This window comes from Brassica rapa, chromosome A06 (genome assembly GCF_000309985.2).
Source record: "Brassica rapa cultivar Chiifu-401-42 chromosome A06, CAAS_Brap_v3.01, whole genome shotgun sequence".
NCBI classification, from domain to species: Eukaryota; Viridiplantae; Streptophyta; class Magnoliopsida; order Brassicales; family Brassicaceae; genus Brassica; species Brassica rapa.
The window spans coordinates 3,881,883-3,903,210 of NC_024800.2; the positions used below are offsets into that span (position 1 = coordinate 3,881,883).

The window sequence follows — 21,328 nt, forward strand, 5'->3', positions numbered from 1 at the left end:
CAAAATATCTAAACGCGGCTGAACTTCTTCGTTTTAGTTCTGGATTTGGATGGGATTCAACCACAAAAAGGTTTACAGCTTCAAAAGAAGTATGGGCTGAATATCTAAAGGTAAATAAACATAAGGCTGTATTATTATTATTATTTTTTTCATTATGTTAACTTTTTTTTAATTTTTTTTAGGCACATCCAAAGTTCAAAAAGTTTCGTGATGAAATATTTGAAGAATTTGATGATCTCAAACTTATATTTGACAAGAATATAGCGACGGGTACGAATGCTATTGGTTTAGGTGAAACTACTGATGCACAAACAGTTAGAGTTGCAGAAACAGAAAAGGAGCAAGCAAATTGTGGTGAAGAGTTTTCTTTTGATGTCCAACAAAACTATGAATCACAATCATCTTTTTTTTGCAGTCCTTCAGACGATACTTTGGAAAAGCTTCCTTTAAGAAAGAGACAAAAAACTAGTCCTCTTAACAAAGGTGATGATCTGTTCACTCAAAAAGAAAGTGTAGAAGAAGCTGACGAGCTGAATACTTTGACAACCATCACTCAGAAACTCTTCAATTTGATAGAAGAAAGAGAGACAAGACAAAAACAAGAAGCTGAGCAAAGAGAAGCAGAGAAAAAGAAAAATAATCTATGGGAAGCAGTCAAAGAAGTTTCTGATTTGGAAGAACATGTACGTTTTGATGCCGTTAAGCTGATCAATCAATTAGGAATGAAAGACGTATTCATTAGCATGTCTGTTGATGAACGTTACGGATGGATTAAGCATAACGTGATAGGATTTTGATTTGAGCCATTATTATGTGTGGTTTTTATTTATTTTATTATTTACTGATATTGGATTTTATATACTGGTTTTTGCATTTGATTACATGGTTTTTTATAATAAAATTAGTGTTGCTATCCTTTGTTTTAGTTTGAAACATGACTAAGCACATGTGTCTTTCATACAAACATATTAGATGCACTAAGCACATGTAACTAATATTACGATGCACTAAGCACGATGCACTAAGCACAAACATATTTTTTTTACTTTTTAATTGAATGTAAAGTATATGTAAATATGTAAAAAATTTAGTTTCTTCGATTGCACAATTGTCATTTTATATTTATGTAAAATTTACATACAATTAAAAAGTAAAGTTTTTTATATTTAACACATCAATATTTACATTTTTTTACTTTTTATTGAATGTAAAGTTTACATAAATTTATAAATGAGAATTATGTAACTGAAAAAAACTTTACTAACTGAAAATGTAAAATTTATATAAATAATGATCTAGGTTGCTTATTGAGAAAACCATCAAATAATTACTTAAAGTCTCGTGCTTGTTTGATAGGTTCTAAGCTCTTTTGTCAATTTATTATCAAACATGGATTCAGAATTTCTTGGCCAACAAGAATCAGAAGAAAAAGAATCATATTTGTCTCATGAAGATGATGAGTTAGATGCCCATATTATTTTATTGGTGCTCCTAGTTCTTTGCCAGATGATGTGTTTGAAGAAGCGACAACGGGAACTTCAGTTGCAAATTGAACGTCCCACATGACGCCCAATCACAAGAGCTGGTCAAGATTATATAGATCATGTCTTAAAAGAAAATCCTCTTCATTTCAGAGAGTTATATCGGATGTATCCAAATATTTTTTTGAAGTTATGCAATCTTCTCAGAGAGAAGACAAGTTTAACTGATACAAGATATATCAGCCTTGAAGAAATGGTTGCCTCTTTTCTCCTTGTAGTTGGTCAAAATTCGAGGTATTGCTATACAAGAGATACTTTTAAGAGATCCAAGTTTGCTATAAGTGAGAATTTTCTCCTTGTAGTTGGTCAAAATTCGAGGTATCGACTACCAGTTCCAGAAGGTACATATATATATATATATATATAAATATATTGTAAATCATACATATTTTTTCCAGATAATTAACTAATTTATCGTTTAATATCAGGAAAATTTTATCTAGTTGACTGCGGTTTTGCAAATCGTCAGAATTTCTTAGCTCCATATCGAGGTGTTCGATACCATCTACAAGAGTTTTCTGGTCAGGATTCTACTCCTCAGAATGATAAAGAGTTGTTTAATCATCGTCATGCTTCCTTGAGGAATGTTATCGAGAGAATTTTTGGTATATTCAAATCTCGGTTTCTAATTTTTAAATCTGCACCCCCTTTTCCTTACAAGACACAAACAGAGATCGTACTTGCGTGTGTTGGGTTACATAATTTTCTTCGGAAGTTTTGTAGAACAGATAATTTTCCTGCAGAAAAAGACTCTGAGGATGTAGAACATGTTCAAGAAGTTAATAACAATGACGAAGAAATTTTTGTAACTCAGGATCAGCAAAGAGAACATGCCAATCAAGTGAGAGCCACAATAGCAACAGATATGTGGAGAGATTTTATAAACGTATGATATATGAATGTGTTTTACATTTTATATACTTTGTTTTATTATAAAGCTGAATTTATTGCAAATCCATTTGATTGATTTTAAAAATCCATTTATTTTGATTCTGAATTCTGTATGTTTGATTTCAAAATCTATATGTTTGATTTAAGAATCAACGGATTTCTTAAATCCTAGAAGAATTCTCAAATCCATTAAAATAGTAGAACCAATAACTCCTACTTAGTTTTGTTTTTAGTTGAGTAAATTTAATATTTCCTTTAGTATTTGTTTAAATATTGCAGAGTATGATAACAAAAATTTGGGTAGTGTATAAAATTGTAATGGTGATTTTTCTATAATAAATAAAAGTGGTTCAACACACATATAATATATCAAATAATCTAATTATAATAGACAAAGTTTATACCTAGAAAGTTTGATAATATATAATATCATGAATTTTATTTTGTCTTTTAGAAATTTTTTTTTTAAATTATAACTCTAATTTTTTTTATAAATAAAAAATAATAACTCTATAAATTAATAAACTATCATATTTCTAACATGATTAATTATAGAGTTTTTACTTTAGTTTCAAAGTAAATCTTCTTTTAATGCGGTAATTCATTTATTAACTAGTACTCCCTCTGTTCCTTAATATTACATATTATAGAAAAAAAATTGTTTTAAAAATATTTATTTTTTATATTTTCAAGACATGTTTTATTAACTAATTGCATATTTTAAAAAACTTAATTGTCCTTACTTAATTTTTATTGGGTTAAAATTATGAAACAAAGATAAACACAAAAAATTATGCAAATTTAATATGTTTTATTAAAATATGCAAAAAATGTATAATATGCAACATTAAGAAACAGAGGGAGTATATGATTTTAAAAGTTAGATAAATATTATCACAGAAATTATCGTCGGAAGCATATCAAAGAAGCACAAAACGTAGTATTTTTCTTCTTCTTTCATTATCATTCAACTAATTTCAGGTATCCTCATTGTCATAAATGTTATTTATCTTCTTATGAAACTATGACAAAATACAATTTAAGAGATTAACACAGTCACGGGCCATTCAAGGTTTCCAAAAACAAGTAAAACCAATTACACAGCAAGAACCACAAGCAGGTCAATAACCAAATAAAAAAATACCAAAAATAAAGATTCTCTAAAATGAATGTAAGATTCAACGTACAGAAATGCTCCTTCCACATAAGCCTTGATATATGTGCATATATATATATATATGACTCTCAGTATACTTTGTACATGTGCCAAGCTTGACTGTCAAAAGACTTGTGTCATTTACTCTCCTCTCTTTTCATGTCTCCTTCTCCCCCTCTTACAATGAAATCCTTGGACACACTCCACAATCCCTCGGCGGTTGAGTCCGGTAACGCCGCTGTGAAGAACGTCGACGATGATGGTCGAGAGAAGAGAACGGGGACGTTTCTGACGGCGAGTGCGCACATTATCACGGCGGTGATAGGCTCAGGAGTGTTGTCTTTGGCTTGGGCATTAGCACAGCTTGGTTGGGTGGCTGGAACCATGATTTTGGTGATTTTCGCCATCATCACTTACTACACGTCTACTTTGCTCGCCGATTGCTACAGAGCGCCGGACCCCATCACCGGAACACGCAACTACACGTACATGGGCGTCGTTCGAGCTTACCTTGGTATGCAATTTATTACCATTATCCTTTAAATCATTTTTATCAGCATTATTCAAGATTTTTTCAGTTTTATATAGAATTATGTTTCTGATCAACAATTTAGTCTACTGATATTAATAATTTTTGGTATTATATGGTAAAAATATTCTTGTGAAGATACATTTTTGATCTTTTCCTATTTTTTTCATAAGATGGTCCCAGGAACAAATTAAGATCAAAGTAATGTTTTCTTGCAAGATCAAAGTAATCAACCATTTTTAGTGTATCCTATCTTTTGAGGAACATTATTTTGTGGTTCTAAATTTTTTTATTTTGAAAATTCTGCATGCTCTTCTTGGGAAGATATATGAGTTAATTATCAAAATCTACAAAAAGATAAAATAATTATGAAATTTATCTTCTTTCCAAAATTACTTAATGAATTGAATTGACTAGTGTAGGATTATCTCATTAAAGAATGCTATCATTAAATTTGATTGTTGGCCTCCCAAAAAAAAATTGAATTCAAAATGAGAGATTGATCCAAACTTATCCACAAAAACAAAAGATTATCCGACTTTTTAACATCAAAGGATTAATGACAATAAACAATTTCGATGCTTAAGTCCTGCTTCGTGTAATCGCTGCTGTTGATTGACAAAAACAAAGACTCCTATGTAATTTAGAAGAGTAACTAAGTTTTAGAATACTCCATAACATAAAACGACAGGTGGTAAAAAGGTGCAGCTATGTGGACTAGCACAGTACGGAAACCTCGTTGGGGTCTCTATTGGTTACACCATCACTGCCTCCATAAGCTTAGTGTAAGTCGTTACACAACTGATAACTTATTTCGGTTACAATTTTTGTGATGGTAACTAAAACATGTGTGTTGTGTTGCTTTGGCTAGAGCGATTGGGAGAGCAAATTGTTTTCATGACAAGGGACATGGTGCGAAATGTACCGCATCGAATTATCCATACATGGTGGCATTTGGCGGCCTCCAGATTCTTCTAAGTCAGATTCCTAATTTTCACAAGCTATCTTTCCTCTCAATCATTGCCGCGGTTATGTCCTTCTCTTATGCATCTATTGGTATCGGTCTGGCCATCGCCAAAGTGGCAAGTACGATTTCATTTCCTTTATTCAACGTTTAAATGTTTACATGAATCTTCAATGTTCGATCGAGCTAACGGTGGAAGTGGTATAATTATGTGGAAGGTGGGAAGGTTGGTAAGACAACACTGACAGGTACGGTGATAGGAGTGGACGTATCTGCGTCTGATAAAGTGTGGAAAGCGTTTCAAGCGGTTGGGGATATTGCGTTTTCGTACGCTTACACCACTATTCTCATTGAGATACAGGTATGTACTACTTTCTTCTATCGTTCTTTGAATATTTGCATTTACATAGTAGTCATATATATGATGTATTAGTTAGTGTATGGATCTATTAATGTTTTTTTTTTGCTCTTAGAAGTAATCTCTAACTACCGATTATGGATATATTAGTTAGAGAATATGGATCTACTACCACTTCTATTCTCTCTTTCACCAAAAAGGGATAAAGAAGAAGGTGGCATTTACCTTGAAGATAAGATGTTACTATCAACTAGAGTATTAGCCTAGTAGGCATGCATCTACAAAAAGGCTTGATGGATTTTTTAATTATATATGTGAAGCTCTAAAGATACTGAAGCTCAAATATGTTTTTATTTTTTTTCTTTGTTGCAGGACACATTGAGATCAAGCCCACCAGAGAACAAAGTGATGAAGAAAGCAAGTCTTATTGGAGTCTCAACCACAACTGTTTTCTACCTCTTATGTGGTTGCATTGGGTATGCTGCATTCGGAAACTTATCCCCTGGTGACTTCCTTACCGACTTTGGGTTTTACGAACCTTTCTGGCTCGTCATTTTCGCCAATGTTTGCATTGCTGTCCATTTAGTAGGTGCCTATCAGGTAATTGTAGCATTAACAATTATATCTCTTAAAGTAAACCTATCATTGACAAACAAACATGAGAACGTAGCACACATTTAAAAAGCAAAAACAGCTAATTATCACAACACACTTGTAATCTTCTTAAATATTCTTGTGTTATCCTCTGTTTTAGAAATTTAGATTAATAGTCGAAATTAGTAGAAATAGAGTTAGTTTGGTTTAAAATATAATCATTTTAATGATATCTTCTTAATCCTAGTTTAATATCATTTGCAGGTATATGTTCAGCCTTTTTTCCAGTTTGTTGAGAGCAAATGTAACAAAAAGTGGCCTGAAAGCAATTTCATCAACAAAGAATACTCGTTGAAGATACCATTGCTCGGAAAATTTCGTGTCAACTTCTTCAGGCTGGTGTGGAGGACAAACTATGTGATTTTGACAACATTTATTGCAATGATATTCCCCTTCTTCAACTCCATCTTGGGTTTGCTTGGGGCACTTGCGTTCTGGCCGTTAACAGTTTATTTTCCTGTGGCAATGCACATTGCTCAGACAAAGGTTAAGAAGTATTCGGGTAGATGGTTGGCGCTGAACCTCCTCGTGCTGGTTTGCTTGATTGTCTCCGCCCTAGCTGCTGTGGGATCCATTGTTGGCCTAATCAATAATGTCAAGAAATACAAGCCTTTCGAGAGTATAGACTAAGTTACTTATGCTGATCTATTTTAGATAAGAACTATATATTATTTCTTTCCAGCAAAGTATTTTAGCTAAAGAATAATGTTGTAAACGTATTATGCTATTATGTTTTGTTTTATGATAAAGATGAAAACAAATGCTAATGGATCTATTAGTAAATCGTATGAAAATCGTTAATTTTTAGGAATACAAGGGGGAACTAGAAACATATGCATCTGTGACTATAACACAACAACACATGACAATACTAATAACTTTTTTTTTGAACAACTACAATACAAATAAATAACTAACAACATAATAGAACTGGAATCCACATGACCACGGATAGAAACAGTACAATTCTGCAAAACAAAGACAGTACTACCTAGCACAAAAAAAGAACACAGTACTACACTACATGCCATTAAATCGCATCGCATCATCGTACATGCTTTTTCTTAGTTATCTCTACCACCCAGAATCAGAATCCACAGTTTCTCTATATATACATTAATGAATTCAGAAGACAAAAATCTCTAGCAACAAGACAAGTAGCCTCGTAATTACACAAGTGTTCCAATGTCTGAAAAGGATGAAAGATTAAGGGTGTCGAAAATGATAGTGTCAAGAAGATGGGTTTTCAACCCAAACATTTCGTTTTTCATGATTACAAGTGTAGCATGCTCCTCTTCTCAAACAAGCAATACCAAACTAACTTCATCTGTAACCAACTAAAGTTGATTATCAGAACATATCATGGACGTTGAACAAAGGAAACAAAGGAGCAACAATCTCATGTTTGTTTTACATTCAGAAATTCCAAAATGATTTTAATCTAATTTATACAGTTACATAACCAAATCAAAGGCAAAAGAAGAGTGACAAAGAAACTCACTCTTCATCTCACTCATAAGATCCCAAACCCAAAATAAAAAAGGTGAAAAGCCAATACGAAACCTCACACTCCAAAACAAGAAACTCACTATATACATCCTATTTTGTTAACGCCTTTAGAAGATTTTTTTTCAAAAAGAAAATACTCCCAAGGCCATTTTTTGTGACTAAAATTTCAGAACCGTAAAAAACAAAAATTCAACCTTGTTTCTTTTTTTTCTTCAGCCGAGTGACTCACTGCAAAGCTCTTTCCTCATCCGTTGATTAAACAACCTGCAAGCATCCATACTCAGATCAATCGCTGCAGAAAGCGCCACGTAAGCAGCTGCATCCTCCATGCAGCTAACGTGCTGCACACTAACCTCCACACACGGCTTACTACATTTCCCTTCACCTTCCACACTCGCTGACATCACAAACCCTTTATACCCACTCCCCAACCACAGCCCGTATCCATAGTCCCCGCTCCCTCCTCTCGGACTACTCGCCGGCGACGTACCTCCGCTGCTTCCACCGCTGCGTCTTCTCGTTCTGCTCACGCTACCCGCTGTTGGCGACGACCCCAGCTCGATCGAGAACTTGCCACCTCTGTGGGAACTAATACTCGACTCCGTGAGCACGATTCCCGCGCCGCTTGATCCGTCTGGGATGAGCTCGAACCTGTAGCCGAGCCCGTCGGTGGCTCCACCTCGTTCCCTCCACGCCTCTAGTCTCCCCCACGGCTTCCACGTGCCGTCCCCGGGACGGAGGATGAGCCAAGAACCGGGGTTTGACCGGCTGACACGGTCACTTCCAGGAGATGCCACGAAGGGGGTAACAATAGACGCCATAGCCACTGGAGAACCTGACAAATCGTGGACCGTTATGGACCATCCTTTCCGCTCTTTCCCGGGACGTTCTCTCTCGCTCCCGAACGAGTTTAGCCAGCTCCGTGGAACGCTTGTCTCCGGCGGCAACGATCTGATCAATAAAGAAACATATACAAATAGTAAGTTAAAAAAAAAAAAAAGTAATTTAATATCACAAAGAGTAAAGTTTTATACTAAATATCCTATAGAGTAAAGTTTTCAATAGATCCAGGAATGTGATAACAATAATCTAAGGCGTTCGATCTTATGCTAAAGCGCATTTCGATTTGATTTGATTCCTCGGGGGAAATAAATAAATTTTAAAAAGTGAAAAAAAAACTCAATTTCCGACAAATTTGGTAAGATTGATTTGTTTTGGTCGGGAAACTAACCTCGATCTCATCGTACGATCGCTTGTGTTCCGACAACTAAATTTGCAAGTGAAAACCGGTTGTCTGATACTCCCTTGAATCTGAACCACCTGAGGACTACACTCAGGCTCCCCCTCGAACTGAAACACGAACCTAGGATCAGGCTCCGCCTTCACATTCAGATGAAACGACGACTCTTTCCCCGCCCCTTTCCCCACCGATATCCACCCGTTATGGAACACGCACTGCTTCCCCTGCGCGCCGGCTAGATCCAGCGGCACGGAGACTTCCGCCACGTGACGGCCGGGATTCACGCCGCACGCTCCTCCGGCTCTTCCCGTGTAGATGAAGATCTTGAGGCACGGCTTGGAGCCGAAGATGGATCTGGAGGATAAGCGGGCGACGTCGGAGCTGCTGAGGTGGAACGTGGCGGCTAGGGTTTGGATCTCCGGGAACTGCGTGGCGTCCAAGGGAATGTAGGGGATGGCTGCGGTCTGCGGCGGGAAGTTTTTGAGTTTGATTTTGCAGAAAGAGGTGGATGGAGAGGGGTGCACGACGGAGCTCGACGTCTTCGCCGCTTGAGGAGCTTTCAGAGCTAGGTTGTTGATAGTGAGGCGGATGAAAGGACAAGGATCCATTTAGGGCGAAGGAGAGAGAGAGAGGAAGACTAAGGGTTTAGGGAGAGAGACATTAACATGGACAGTAGAGAATTAGACAAAAGAAAAACGAAGGTGACGAATAAAACGCAGCGTTTTAATGGCGCCGCTGGAGTTTAACGACCTAACCACCAGCGAACGCTGTTTGTCTTCTTCGCTTTTTGTATTGCCTCTGGTTCTTAAGTGGGGCAAGAAGGAAGCTCGAAATACATTTTTTCCATTTTTTGCATTCCCTCCTTTCTTTCCTTTTATTTTTTTCTGAATTGTTCAATACGTCCTTGCTCTCTCTGAACATATAAAGATTAGCCCCGGATTTATTTCTTTACTATTTTGACCCCATTTTATTGAAAGAGAGAAATTACACCATCTTGCCTCTCAAATAGCAAACTAGGTCAGAGTAATAACAAAAAAAAATTATCAATAATAAAAATTATGATCATAATTCTTTGATAAAAGTATTATGTAAATTTTTGAATGCAATTTTACTTATGCCAATCCAAGGTATTAAATATATACTTCTAAGTTTTAACAGACACATTTACTTGTACATTTGCATTGTAAATTTATGATTATATACACACATAAAATCAAATAACACAAATTTTATTATTATATTCGTAAAAAGATTGGGATTAGGGCATAACTTTAATTATCTCCTTTAAAATGTTTGATAAGCAGCCTAAAATCGGGCTAAATTTTAACAAATAAAAAAAACTGATGTCGAGTAGCTAACATTGCTATAATGTGACACTTGTTTTGCAAATTTTCTTTTAAAGTTTTAAACAATTTCTTTGAGTTTTAAATGTGTACGAATAAAAGGGTAAATTCGAAATATAGAGTTAGTTGAGGGGTAGAGAGAAAAGGCATTGGAGCACAGCTGGGAACAGGCTGGCAAGAGATGCCAGCTAGGACTAGAGGTTGACGCCGGTGTCGTCTCTCTCTCTCTCTCTCTGAGTCTTGACTTTCTCTCTCTACCTGATCAGTGAGTGACCAACCACACAAAATGTGGGCCCCCACTTCTTTTAATTTTACGAAAGCACCCTTAATGGCTTACGTGTACGTTCGCGGCTCTTTGTGCATTGATCGGGGGAATCTTTCGGCCTCTATGCGGAGCTCACGTTTTTGTGTCAGTCACATAGCTTTTTTTATATGTTTGTTTTGTTGTTATGGGCCGCACCAATGAACGTCCAAACCAATGTCGTTCGTTAACTCTCAACTCATCCAAGGCTCAACTCAAATGCAAACCAAAAATCAAATTAAATACTGGATAAAACATCATAGCAAAAAATAGTTAATAGTTAAACGTAGTTTGCTGTTGAAGCACAGTTATAAACAAAAAGAATGCCTTTGTCCTCTTGAGTGACTGAGTCTATAACCCTAGATGTTAGAGCATCTCCAAAGGTACTCTATTTTTTCCTCTATAATTTACACTAAAATAGAGTAACTCTATTATAGAGTTAAATTTGCTCCAATGGTTCACTCTATAATAGAGTTACTCTATAATAGAGTGAAATATAGAGTAATCCTATTTTTTTACTCCAAATATAGAGTGAAAAAACAAAAATACTCTATATTTCACTCTATTATAGAGTAACTCTATTATAGAGTGAACCATTGGAGCAAATTCAACTCTATAATAGAGTTACTCTATTTTTGAGTGAAATATAGAAGAAATTATAGAGTGTGATTGGAGATGGTCTTACTATATTGAAAAGAAGAAAACAAGGGAGCAAAATCCAGCTATCATCCACGATCCTCGTTCAGCATAAAGTAATAAACTAATCTAACCAATAAATAGTTAATTGAATCTAGTGTAATCGTAAACGTGCACGCATATCTCTCGCCCAATCCCCAAACAATTACTACTATACTACTTTAATCCATATATTATTAAAAAGATACGAAATGATTATAAAAATGGAAGAAGAAGAAGAAGCTCAGCAATTTGTTTAAGAAAAAAACGAGGAGTTTACCTTTGCAGTCGAATAAAAGTGTGACTGACTTATTTGATGTGATTTTTTAAAAGGACGGTTTCCTCGGAAGTGTAAACACGTTAGAAATTTCAAAAATTCATAAGTTTCTGTGGAAAAGTTCCGATTCAAAATTATTTTTTCAAAATGACCGAGAGAACAAGAAGTCCTTGTGGTGTGTTATCATTTTTCTCTCATGTGTTACATGAACAACGTGAACTCCTTATACTGACCATAACATTATATTGTATGCATGTAGTAAAAATCTATAACCATGTATGTTTCATACATAAGCTAAACACGAGATATTGACATATATGATGTAGTTCTCGCCTCGCAGACAGATATTAGTAATAATGGTGTAGAGAATGTAACTTCAAATTCAACGAGAACTCAACTCACTGAATGTTTGAAGAGTAGTGGCTGCTACTTCATATTTCTATTATGTTTCATAAGGAAATAACTGGTCTAGTGATCTTGCAAACAACGGTGTTATGGTTCTTTGGAAGATGATGAGATCAAATATGTAAGATTTTTACCAAAGCATACAAGAGGAGAGCATGGATAAAGAGAGCCACACAAGCATAAGTTATTTGTTTGATCTAGATTTGCTCTCTAGATTTGTCTTGTCTCTTGACGGTTTAGTGTTCTTAGATTTGTATTACAACCTTGTATAATTCTCGAATGGGTTAGTGTTAAAAAGATATAAATTATTTGTTTGTTCTTCAAAATAAAATAATGAAAAAACATTTTAAAACTAAAGGGTAAATTGATGATACAGTGATGACAAAATTTATAAGAAAAAAGGAATAAAACAGAAGAAAGAGAGAAGCACATCTGAGGATCAAAGACAGGGGAAGCAGCAAAGGAAGTGAAGCGAAAACGAAGATGAAGGCGTTAGGGTATTGGTTAATGGTGGTTGGTTCGCTGAGATTAGCTTCGGTTTGGTTCGGTTTCTTCAACATTTGGGCTCTTCGTCTCGCCGTCTTCTCTCAAACCACCAGTTCTGTTCTCTCTCCCTCCCTCCCTCCCTCCCTTTTAATCTCCATTTCGATTCCAATGTCTTTTGATCCTAGTCTAGTGGGTGTTGTTTCACATAAGAATCTATAGGATACTTGAGATTTTGTTATATCAAATTGACTTGCTTAGTCTCTTGAGATTCTAGTCATACTTGGTCACTAGTGGCTATGGAGGTGCGTTTATTGTTCCAAGGAGGAATGATATTGTGTCTGCCAATACGGATCCAATTTGGGATGATCCCTAAGCTATAAAGAATTTGGAACTTGTTAGATCAATGGGTTTGTAGCTCACAAGTCAACTAAGAAGGAAAGTCTGAATCTTTGAACATATTCATCATCTTTCTAGTTTTTTTATTTTATTTTGCTTATTCATGTTCCTTTGATTGCAAAGTTGAGGTAGTTTGGATCGAAAGCAACACATGCGCAGATTCACTAATTGCTTCAGGGCACGAGCAAAGTGTATGTATATGTTAATTCTTTAGGCTAATAGTCTATGTCATGTCATGTCTATTTGTTTATGTCTCCAAGATTGGTCTTCCGTGCAAGTTGAGATTATATAACTTTATAGATTTATCTTCGTTTGGGACCCGATAATTTGTTCCAGCTTCTAGGAAGCTATATTGATGTCAATGGTTAGCTGTTTAAATCTGTTCTATCGCGCTAGTTATGACAACTTGTAGGATTCTTTATTATATCAAAAAGTTTTGTAGCTGTTGTGTTGTGTGTTGATTTCATTAAGTTCAACCTAGGGAGTAACTTTATAGAGAACAATCTTTGTTTCCGGTCTATATGTCTCAGTGGATCATGTTCATTGAACCTCTGCGCCTATGAACCTTTATGAGAAAGGTTCAGTTTCATATGACGCATGCTTGGTGCTTTGGGTTTTTTTAGACAGAATATGTAGGAAAAGAGAGACTAGTAGTAAACCAAAGCAACATATCCGAGAAAGATAAGCAATGTTATTAACTCTTGTACAATTCCTTGGTGATGCAACTTTGGTAGGAAGTGGACCACCATGCCTATAAATCAGGAAGGAGGGAAGTATGTAGATTATAGAATTGGCTGGTTTTGATTACAGTACAGAATCCAATGCACAATCATTTTTTCTTGTGGGATAAGTATGCACTTTTTTCTTAAAATACTGTTGAAGTAAATCAATGACCAAGTGAAGTGTATCAGATGCTGTAGATGTATTAGAACAGAAGCAACTTGATGTGTGTCGTTTCCTTTGTAATTTGTGATGCATGATTTCTGCAAAGGGATTGTGTTACGGAACATTGTTTTCATGTGATTGTAAGTAAGGTCACCCAAGTGTTTAGTTTATTGTTTCTTGTAACAAAAAAAATATAGTAACAATTTTGCATCATCTGAGGAAACAAAAAAAGTTTATTTATCCAGAAAAGACTGATTCACATAGTTGAAGTCTCTAACTTTAGGCTTCCTATGGCTCCTTATGGTTTACAGTAATAGTCCCGTCCTCATGACTCAAGATGTTCTTTCGTCTGTTTTAACTGTTTTACAGTGAGTGAAGTTCATGGACGTACGTTCGGAGTATGGACACTCTTGACATGCACTCTCTGCTTTCTTTGTGCATTCAACCCCGAAAATAAACCGTTATACTTGGCTACCTTTCTCTCATTCATCTACGCCTTAGGCCATTTCCTGACTGAGTACCTCTTCTACCATACAATGACCGTCGCCAATCTCTCAACCGTGGCCTTCTTCGCAGGTATGGCTTGTGGAAATCACCAGACATTACATCACCCACTCTTGTATTCAATCAGTTAATGTAGGTTGCGTTCATTGTGTGAATGATCCCAATACTGCGTTTATTTTTGATGTATGTAACAGGCACGTCGATTGTGTGGATGCTCTGGGAGTGGAATTCCCTTGAACAACCGCACTCCAAACTTTCTTGACTTTTTTTTTTCTTTTCAAGAAGACATGTAACTGGGTCTTTCTTCTTTGAAACTTTTTTAAGAGTTGGAATCATCTCCGGCTTTTTGCTCGGATTCCTAGAGCTGTTGTGATCTATATATTTCATCTTCCTATCTTTGATAGTCTCAAGGAGACTTGTAGGACTTGTTATCTTCTAATAAACCTGACTCAAATTTTTCAATCATGTATTGTATGACATCTGCTACAGCTGAATTGACTTTTTTTTTTTTCAAATTTGAGCATGAATGACTAATGGTATTATGAGGATGAACACTAGCCTGAATGGTATTGTGAGCGATAAATCTTTGAACGGTTCCTCTAAAACTAGCATCAAGTTTAGAGGTTGTTACACAGTGGAAGTTGTTAGTTGGGAGAGTAATTATGTGAAGAACTTTGTTGTTGTTGTTTTTTTTGTTTTTTCTGATAGGGCATTCAAAGCCTTTGTAGATCTTTGAATTTATACACACACTTGATAAGTAGAGTTGAGAATGCATTTTCTGTCGTATAGACTATATAGACAGTGGTAAGATACATGCCCTTATCTTCGTATGTCTTGCGCAAGATGAATTTACTATAATGATTTCTCTTCATTATTATTCGTTACTTGCAGCCCCCAAAGAACTCAAATGCTTCAAAACCCAAGTCAAGACAGTACTATACATAATTCATAAATATTTAAAGTGTGATTTGAAAGTACTTCTTAGCGATAATAAAGTAGAGTAAGATATATTTCTGCTAAGTTACTCTACTTTTACCCAATTAAGCAAAACTTGTTTTCAGCCTATTTTTCTTTGTTTTCAGCCTATTTTTCTTTTCTTTTTTCCATTCTTCAACTTCTTTTTTTCATTTTTACTCCACTGAATACCAATCACAGCCTAGATATATTGGTCCACGAATTTACAACGGTTGTGAAAATAAAATAAAAATATATGGGTTTAGCTAAGGTTAACAGATGGATAAATGATTTGGATGGTTTTTTGGAACACAACTTTCATTAAATTTAAATTCAAGGATTACAAAGGCAAGAGATAGTTAAACATCCTCACATCAGCTATAGCAAAGGAAATTAAGTTTTGGATGGTTTTACAAAATCAATTTTACAAGTTGACACGCAAAGTTTATATGTATCAAAATATTTCATTTTCGTATCTCACATCCTTTTCAGTCATCTCACCAAACTTCGCTAATTTTAGTATGCTTAGGTTAAATCACATACTAATATTTCTTATTAAGTAAATAACTTGTATAGTGGATCTTGTCAAATCAGTAGTATAATACATCGGATCTGTAGTTTGATTATTAATTACTAGATTATACAATTAGCTATAGTTCAAAAGTATCAGTCATACAAATTAATCAAATGCTAAACCTCCAAATATCCAACTTTTAAAGAAAAATCTCTTAAGTAATCGCAGGCAGTGGATCAAAAAATATCATCCGTTAGTTGAGTAAATGTTACTAATAAGAGCATCGCGAAGGATACATACCACCTACAATCTCATACTTGTCCAACTTCTCTGCATCTACCGTGTAGATATTCAAAATTGGCGAACTCTTGCAACCACCCATATATGCAAACTTTCGACAATATTGTATCGAAAATGAAGAGACAAGAATATAAATTGGATGGCCTCAGTAGTATATAGCATTATCAAAAATAGAATATGAAAATAAACACATTTAATTGATGAAAGGAACTAAAAGTTGGTATACATTTAGTTCCCCATTGATATTTTACGTGACATGATAGAGTCAAGGCTCAACTGTAACCACACTTTTTCAGTTTCTCGCTGTTAGGACAACAAATTGAATACCATCCAGACCAAAGCACAAGTTCACGACATATCTTTCTAAGGTACATTGGTGGTAATGGTAAAGAAAAGTGGTTTCACAAAGTTAGTATAAATACAAGTACTAATAGCACTAAACGTTATAGTTGTAAATTTCTCTATTGTCCTCTACTCTCTCTATATTTATACCAATGTTCATGTCTTCTCTTCTCTCTCCCTCTTTGTAGTATCACGAATATTTTCTTCAATGTCAGCACAAGCTCATTATTCTTTTTCTATAACCTCTAAAAAATAGAATCGTACAAAAACAATTTATCTTAAGAGTTTCAGTTTGGTGAACAACAAGCTCATACAACATTTGTCATGGCTCTTCGCTGCTTATCTCAATCTTCAACAGCTTTCTCTTATCTCTCTAAGGTTTGTATCAATATCAAATTATTTTGTTGTTGTTTCCTTCCTGTATAAAAAAGAAGAGTATACAGAACCAAAAAGACCTTACTGTTCTTTTGATATCACGACAATATGGAAAGAGACAAATTACAGATGGAAAACGTTGTCTTTGTTTTTTTACGGGGTATTCATGGTCTATGGAAGAGTTCACACTAATCTTTAAACCGGAAGTATAACACACGGATGGATTTTCTTTTTGGATATTCAAATGAGATCCAAAGTATGGTTTTATATCGGTTTAACTACACGACTTTAGTCTCGTGAAATTTTATTTGAACATATAAAAAAAGAAAAAAAAAATACTTTTTCTACTAAACGTTTTGCCTATGTTTTTTATTTTAATTTTTATGATTAAGAATTTTCTTTTTTGGATAACAACCAATATATATATATAAATTATCTTTTTGCTTTATAAAATATATTTTTTTTTGCTTAATATATATATTAAGTGTTTCGCCCGTATATACATACATAATTATCTCAAAGTTACTTATTAATATATATATATATATACCAATTCAAAACTATCATGATAAATTATTTTTATTCTCTAATAAAGTTTAAACCGAATATCAAATTATTTATAAAAAAATTCATAAGCTCGTTATTGCCTTAAACTGAATACCATCTAGACCAAAGCACAAGTTCACGACATATCTTTCACGGTACTTTGGTGGTAAGGGTAAAGAAAAGTTATGGTTTCACAAAGCTACTATAAATACAAGTACTAGTAGCAGTAAACATAGTTGTAATTGCCTCTACTCTTCTCTTCTCTCTCCCTCTTAATTTGTAGTTTCTCGAATATTTTCTTCTGAGTATGCACAAGCTCATCATTCATTTTCTATAACCTCTGAAAATAGAATCATACAATAACATTTATCTTAAGAGTTTCAGTTTGGTGCATACAAAGCTCATACAACATTCTTCATGGCTCTTCGCTGCTTATCTGAATCTTCAACAATTTTGTTTTATCTCTCTAGCGTTTGTACTTTTACTTTAAAAAAACGTTTGTACGATCGTCGAATAAAAAACGTTATACTCTTATTAACCTTTAACAAAACAAAAAGGATTCTATATCTTCTTTTCTATACAAGAAGGAAACAACTACAACATATTTTGCAATTTGTATTTAAGTTTTCTAGTAATTAAAAAGAGATTTGGTTTCCTTTACGCTCACGCGCGCGTTTGATATGTAAATGAAACAATACAGATCTGTGGATTTCGTATGCATGGGACTAAGGCAGCAGTTTCTGTTGTAGAAGAACATGTCTCGGAGATGGTGGGGACAGGACGGTAATTACCAATTCGAATGCAACAACGTTTGTCCTAAAAATACAAAGATTACAAAAAATTATCAGTATTTTTCTAATATTATTTAATATATAATTAGATATAACTGCACCAACCATAAATAAGTTTATATAATTTGATTGATCACACTATATCCAATAAATATAAAAATTATTTAGAAATGTGAAATCACTTATATTTTGAAACAAAAATTATCATTCAAAATATTTATATCATGAAACATAAAAAGATTGAGTAATAAATAAGAGAAAAATAACATAAAGTAAAAGGCAAAAATTAGATGCTAAAAGTGTACTCTCCTAGTTAAATTGAATTTTGTGTGACCTCAAGCTACCCGGTCATCAGTGTCATTGGTTCAATAGTTAAAGGCTTAAAGTTCAACCCACTCTTTCAGAAGGACTAAGAATTAAAGTTTGCAACAAAAAAAAAAAAAAACTTAAATCCAAGGTTGTGTTTGGTTTAAAGTCTAAGATTATTCTACTACGTGCAGTTGCGATTTATAGTTGTACAATGCATAAAATAGTAATTCAATATGTCAAAATATATAGTCATTTTTAAACTTAAATGTGACATGATAAAAGGAAAAGATATTGTTTGCAACTTATTTTTATATACGTTTACTTTTGATGTTTAAAGAAATAAAAAGAATATTTACTAGCCAAAAAGTAACTTATCTCGCAGTGAGGATGAAGAGTATGCTGATGTGGATTGGGACAACCTCGGATTCAGTCTTGTACGGACAGATTACATGTTTGCCACCAGAAGTTCCGGAGAAGGAAACTTCGAACAAGGTTGCCTTAGCCGTTACGGCAACATCGAGCTCAACCCTGCTGCTGGAATTCTCAACTACGGCCAGGCAAAAGCTTCAAAACACGTCCCAAAAACTCACAATAATTCATCACATAATAAGCAAATTTTCTGGTGGATTTTGCAGGGACTAATCGAGGGGATGAAAGCGTACAGAGGAGAAAATGGTAGGGTTCTTCTCTTTCGTCCAGAGTTAAATGCGATGCGTATGAAGAAAGGAGCAGAGAGAATGTGTATGCATTCTCCCTCTGTTCAACAATTTATTGAAGGTGTTAAGCAGACTGTTCTTGCAAACAGACGCTGGGTAAAACATTCAATATTTGTTTTTATCCTCATATCGGTCATGAGATTTTAGGGTTATAGATAATTTAATAAGATTGTGGAAACAAATATATTTTAATATAAATTTGGAGAAGTATGTGTTTATGCAAATTATTTCTTATATTTTGAAGGTTATATTTCAATATTTCAATTTACATATCTTTGGTTTTGTTGTCTTAAATGTCAAGCTTTTTTGCATTAGGTTCCTCCTCCTGGAAAAGGCTCCTTGTATCTCAGACCATTGTTGTTTGGAAGTGGAGCAAGCTTGGGTTTGTCTGCAGCATCAGAGTTTACGTTTCTTGTGTTTGGTTCTCCTGTTCAAAACTATTTTAAAGTTAGTGCTGTCAAAGATCTTTTTCTTCGTTTTTCAAGCAAAAGATCAATCTTGATTTTGAATTTGATTGCTTGTACAGGAAGGTACATCAGCACTGGATCTCTACGTTGAGGAGGTGATTCCACGCGCGTATATTGGAGGGAGTGGTGGCGTTAAGGCCATTTCTAATTACGGTCCAGTAAGTTAAAACACTATCAAGTCATGGTTTCAAGTACTAAAGTGAGTGAGTCTTGTGTTGTGGTAATAAATTGTAATAAAAAAGGTGCTTGAAGTGATGAGAAGAGCAAAAGCGAGAGGGTTTTCCGATGTATTGTATCTGGACGCAGAAACTAAGAAGAACATAGAGGAAGTTTCTGCTTCTAATATATTCCTTGTAAAGGTAAGAGGAAACTCTTTTGTAAGAAACAAGTTGAATGCTTCTTTTGTAATGTAAAAATTATGAAGTTTCTTGAGTCTTTTTCAGGGGAATACAATAGTGACTCCAGCTACTAACGGGACGATTCTCGGAGGGATCACACGAAAGAGCGTAATCGAAATTGCTATTGATCTTGGTTACAAGGTTAGTTTCATTCCACAGCTTTGTTCCTCTTGAGGTAAAACAGAGCACCTAAACACTCAGTTTCAGTTTATTTAATGTAATTTTACATAATCAAATATAAATTTTGACTTAAGTAATGTAAATAATAAATCAAATAAATACAGTTAATCACAGAAAACTTACTTGGAATCAAAGAAACAGTGTGTCTACTTCTCTGTTTCCTACTTTGTTGCAACTCTTCTGTTCTGTAATGTACAGGTGGAAGAACGAGTAGTTCCGGTAGAAGAACTGAAGGAAGCAGAAGAAGTTTTCTGCACTGGAACTGCCACCGGAGTTGTTTCTGTTGGGAGCATCACGTATCAGAACACCAGGTCTCTTCTTCTTCTTCTTCACATACATGATGAATATAGTATATATGTACATATGTAGATGCTTATAATTATACACTTATCTATTAATTTATCTGCAGGACTGAGTACAAAGTTGGAGATGGGCTTGTAACGCAGCAACTTCGATCTATTCTTGTCGGAATACAAACTGGTTCTATCCAAGACACTAAGAACTGGGTGTTGGAGATAGATTAATTTCAGAGAAAAATAAATCAATTGTTATGTTGCACTCACTCTTTGATGTATCAAAAGATTTGGAACTCTCAAAATGGTTGTTGTCACATTTCGTGCATCCCTTCATTTATAAGGTACAATAGTATCAGATAAATTACCTCGGCTTACCTTTTGGATGTAATAACTGCAAACATTTGATGTCGCCAAAACGCGGCCCAAAATCCTGTAATTGAAAAGCCTAAATAGACCAGCAACGGCCCAATTAAAAGTACCGTTCAGAAACCCTTACAATTTGGGTCGGTTTTGATTGATCACAATTTGCCATTCCAAGAATACACTGACTTTTTTGGAAGCGCCTGCGAAGAAGAAGAAAAAGACCAGTCTTTTAGTCAAGATAAGACGGTTCTTAGTTTTTCTTAAATTTTAATTAAGAAAAGTTAAGGACCGTTTTTTAAATAAAAAATATAAAAATCATTTCTTAACCGAAAAATGTCAAATTATAAATTAAAAACCTCAACTAATAGACCGGAATTAATTATGCCCTAAGATTATCATCAAGGTTGAAGACCAACAAGCCTACAGCCTTTCATGAATTAAGGTCTTCTTGGTGAATATTTCTTAAACTTATTTTTTTTGTTCACAAAATATTTTCTTAAACATATTCAACTTTTCGTGAGACATGTCTAATCACCTTTGAATCATACCCACTTAAACGTAATTCTACGTTTTCACCTTTTTTTTTTGGTTTGTCGAACGCTAAGTTTGTCGAACTTTTTTTGTAAACTTCCTGTTAGTTTCTTTGATTAGATATGACAAATA

The 21,328-nt window shown here is 34.6% G+C and overlaps 5 protein-coding genes across 11 annotated transcripts; 4 read left to right on the forward strand and 1 right to left on the reverse strand.

Annotated features, from left to right (window-relative positions):
• Positions 1-2: 2 nt before the first annotated feature.
• LOC117125910 (uncharacterized protein At2g29880-like) lies at positions 3-2,443 on the forward strand (the record flags this gene model as incomplete). The annotated part of the gene is made up of 2 exons (XM_033272843.1): positions 3-110; positions 183-2,443. Coding segments are annotated over 2 exons (723 nt in total), but the record flags the coding sequence as incomplete, so codon positions are not given.
• Positions 2,444-3,495: 1,052 nt separating this feature from the next.
• On the forward strand, positions 3,496-7,053 carry LOC103871782 (amino acid permease 8). Its single transcript, XM_009150073.3, has 6 exons — positions 3,496-4,102; positions 4,809-4,902; positions 4,989-5,203; positions 5,300-5,442; positions 5,812-6,039; positions 6,298-7,053. Exons 1-6 carry the CDS (start codon positions 3,748-3,750, stop codon positions 6,721-6,723), a joined length of 1,461 nt encoding a protein of 486 aa, XP_009148321.2. The 5' UTR covers positions 3,496-3,747; the 3' UTR covers positions 6,724-7,053.
• A 427-nt stretch (positions 7,054-7,480) lies between these two features.
• On the reverse strand, positions 7,481-9,800 carry LOC103871783. The gene is made up of 2 exons (XM_009150074.3): positions 8,834-9,800; positions 7,481-8,553 (listed from the first exon to the last, which is right to left on the reverse strand). Exons 1-2 carry the CDS (start codon positions 9,448-9,450, stop codon positions 7,815-7,817), a joined length of 1,356 nt encoding a protein of 451 aa, XP_009148322.1. The 5' UTR covers positions 9,451-9,800; the 3' UTR covers positions 7,481-7,814.
• A 2,389-nt stretch (positions 9,801-12,189) lies between these two features.
• Positions 12,190-14,626, forward strand: LOC103871784 (ergosterol biosynthetic protein 28). 3 transcript variants are annotated; one of them, XM_009150076.3, is made up of 3 exons: positions 12,190-12,441; positions 13,980-14,186; positions 14,309-14,626. In XM_009150076.3, the coding sequence occupies exons 1-3, from the start codon at positions 12,327-12,329 to the stop codon at positions 14,374-14,376; spliced, it is 390 nt and encodes a 129-aa protein (XP_009148324.1). In that variant the 5' UTR covers positions 12,190-12,326; the 3' UTR covers positions 14,377-14,626. The 3 variants fall into 3 exon arrangements, with proteins under 3 accessions (XP_009148324.1, XP_018508123.1, XP_009148325.1); XM_018652607.2 differs by lacking the exon at positions 12,190-12,441 and adding an exon at positions 12,653-12,916; XM_009150077.3 differs by lacking the exon at positions 12,190-12,441 and adding an exon at positions 12,953-13,750.
• Positions 14,627-16,088: 1,462 nt separating this feature from the next.
• Positions 16,089-20,676, forward strand: LOC103871785 (branched-chain-amino-acid aminotransferase 1, mitochondrial). 5 transcript variants are annotated; one of them, XM_009150080.3, is made up of 10 exons: positions 16,089-16,250; positions 17,846-17,928; positions 18,628-18,802; positions 18,881-19,057; positions 19,277-19,408; positions 19,488-19,586; positions 19,671-19,787; positions 19,872-19,967; positions 20,205-20,317; positions 20,416-20,676. In XM_009150080.3, exons 2-10 carry the CDS (start codon positions 17,861-17,863, stop codon positions 20,528-20,530), a joined length of 1,092 nt encoding a protein of 363 aa, XP_009148328.1. In that variant the 5' UTR covers positions 16,089-16,250; positions 17,846-17,860; the 3' UTR covers positions 20,531-20,676. The 5 variants fall into 5 exon arrangements, with proteins under 5 accessions (XP_009148328.1, XP_009148326.1, XP_009148329.1 ...); XM_009150078.3 differs by lacking the exon at positions 16,089-16,250 and adding an exon at positions 16,327-16,602; XM_009150079.3 differs by lacking the exon at positions 16,089-16,250 and adding an exon at positions 17,376-17,450.
• The last annotated feature ends 652 nt before the right edge of the window (positions 20,677-21,328 follow it).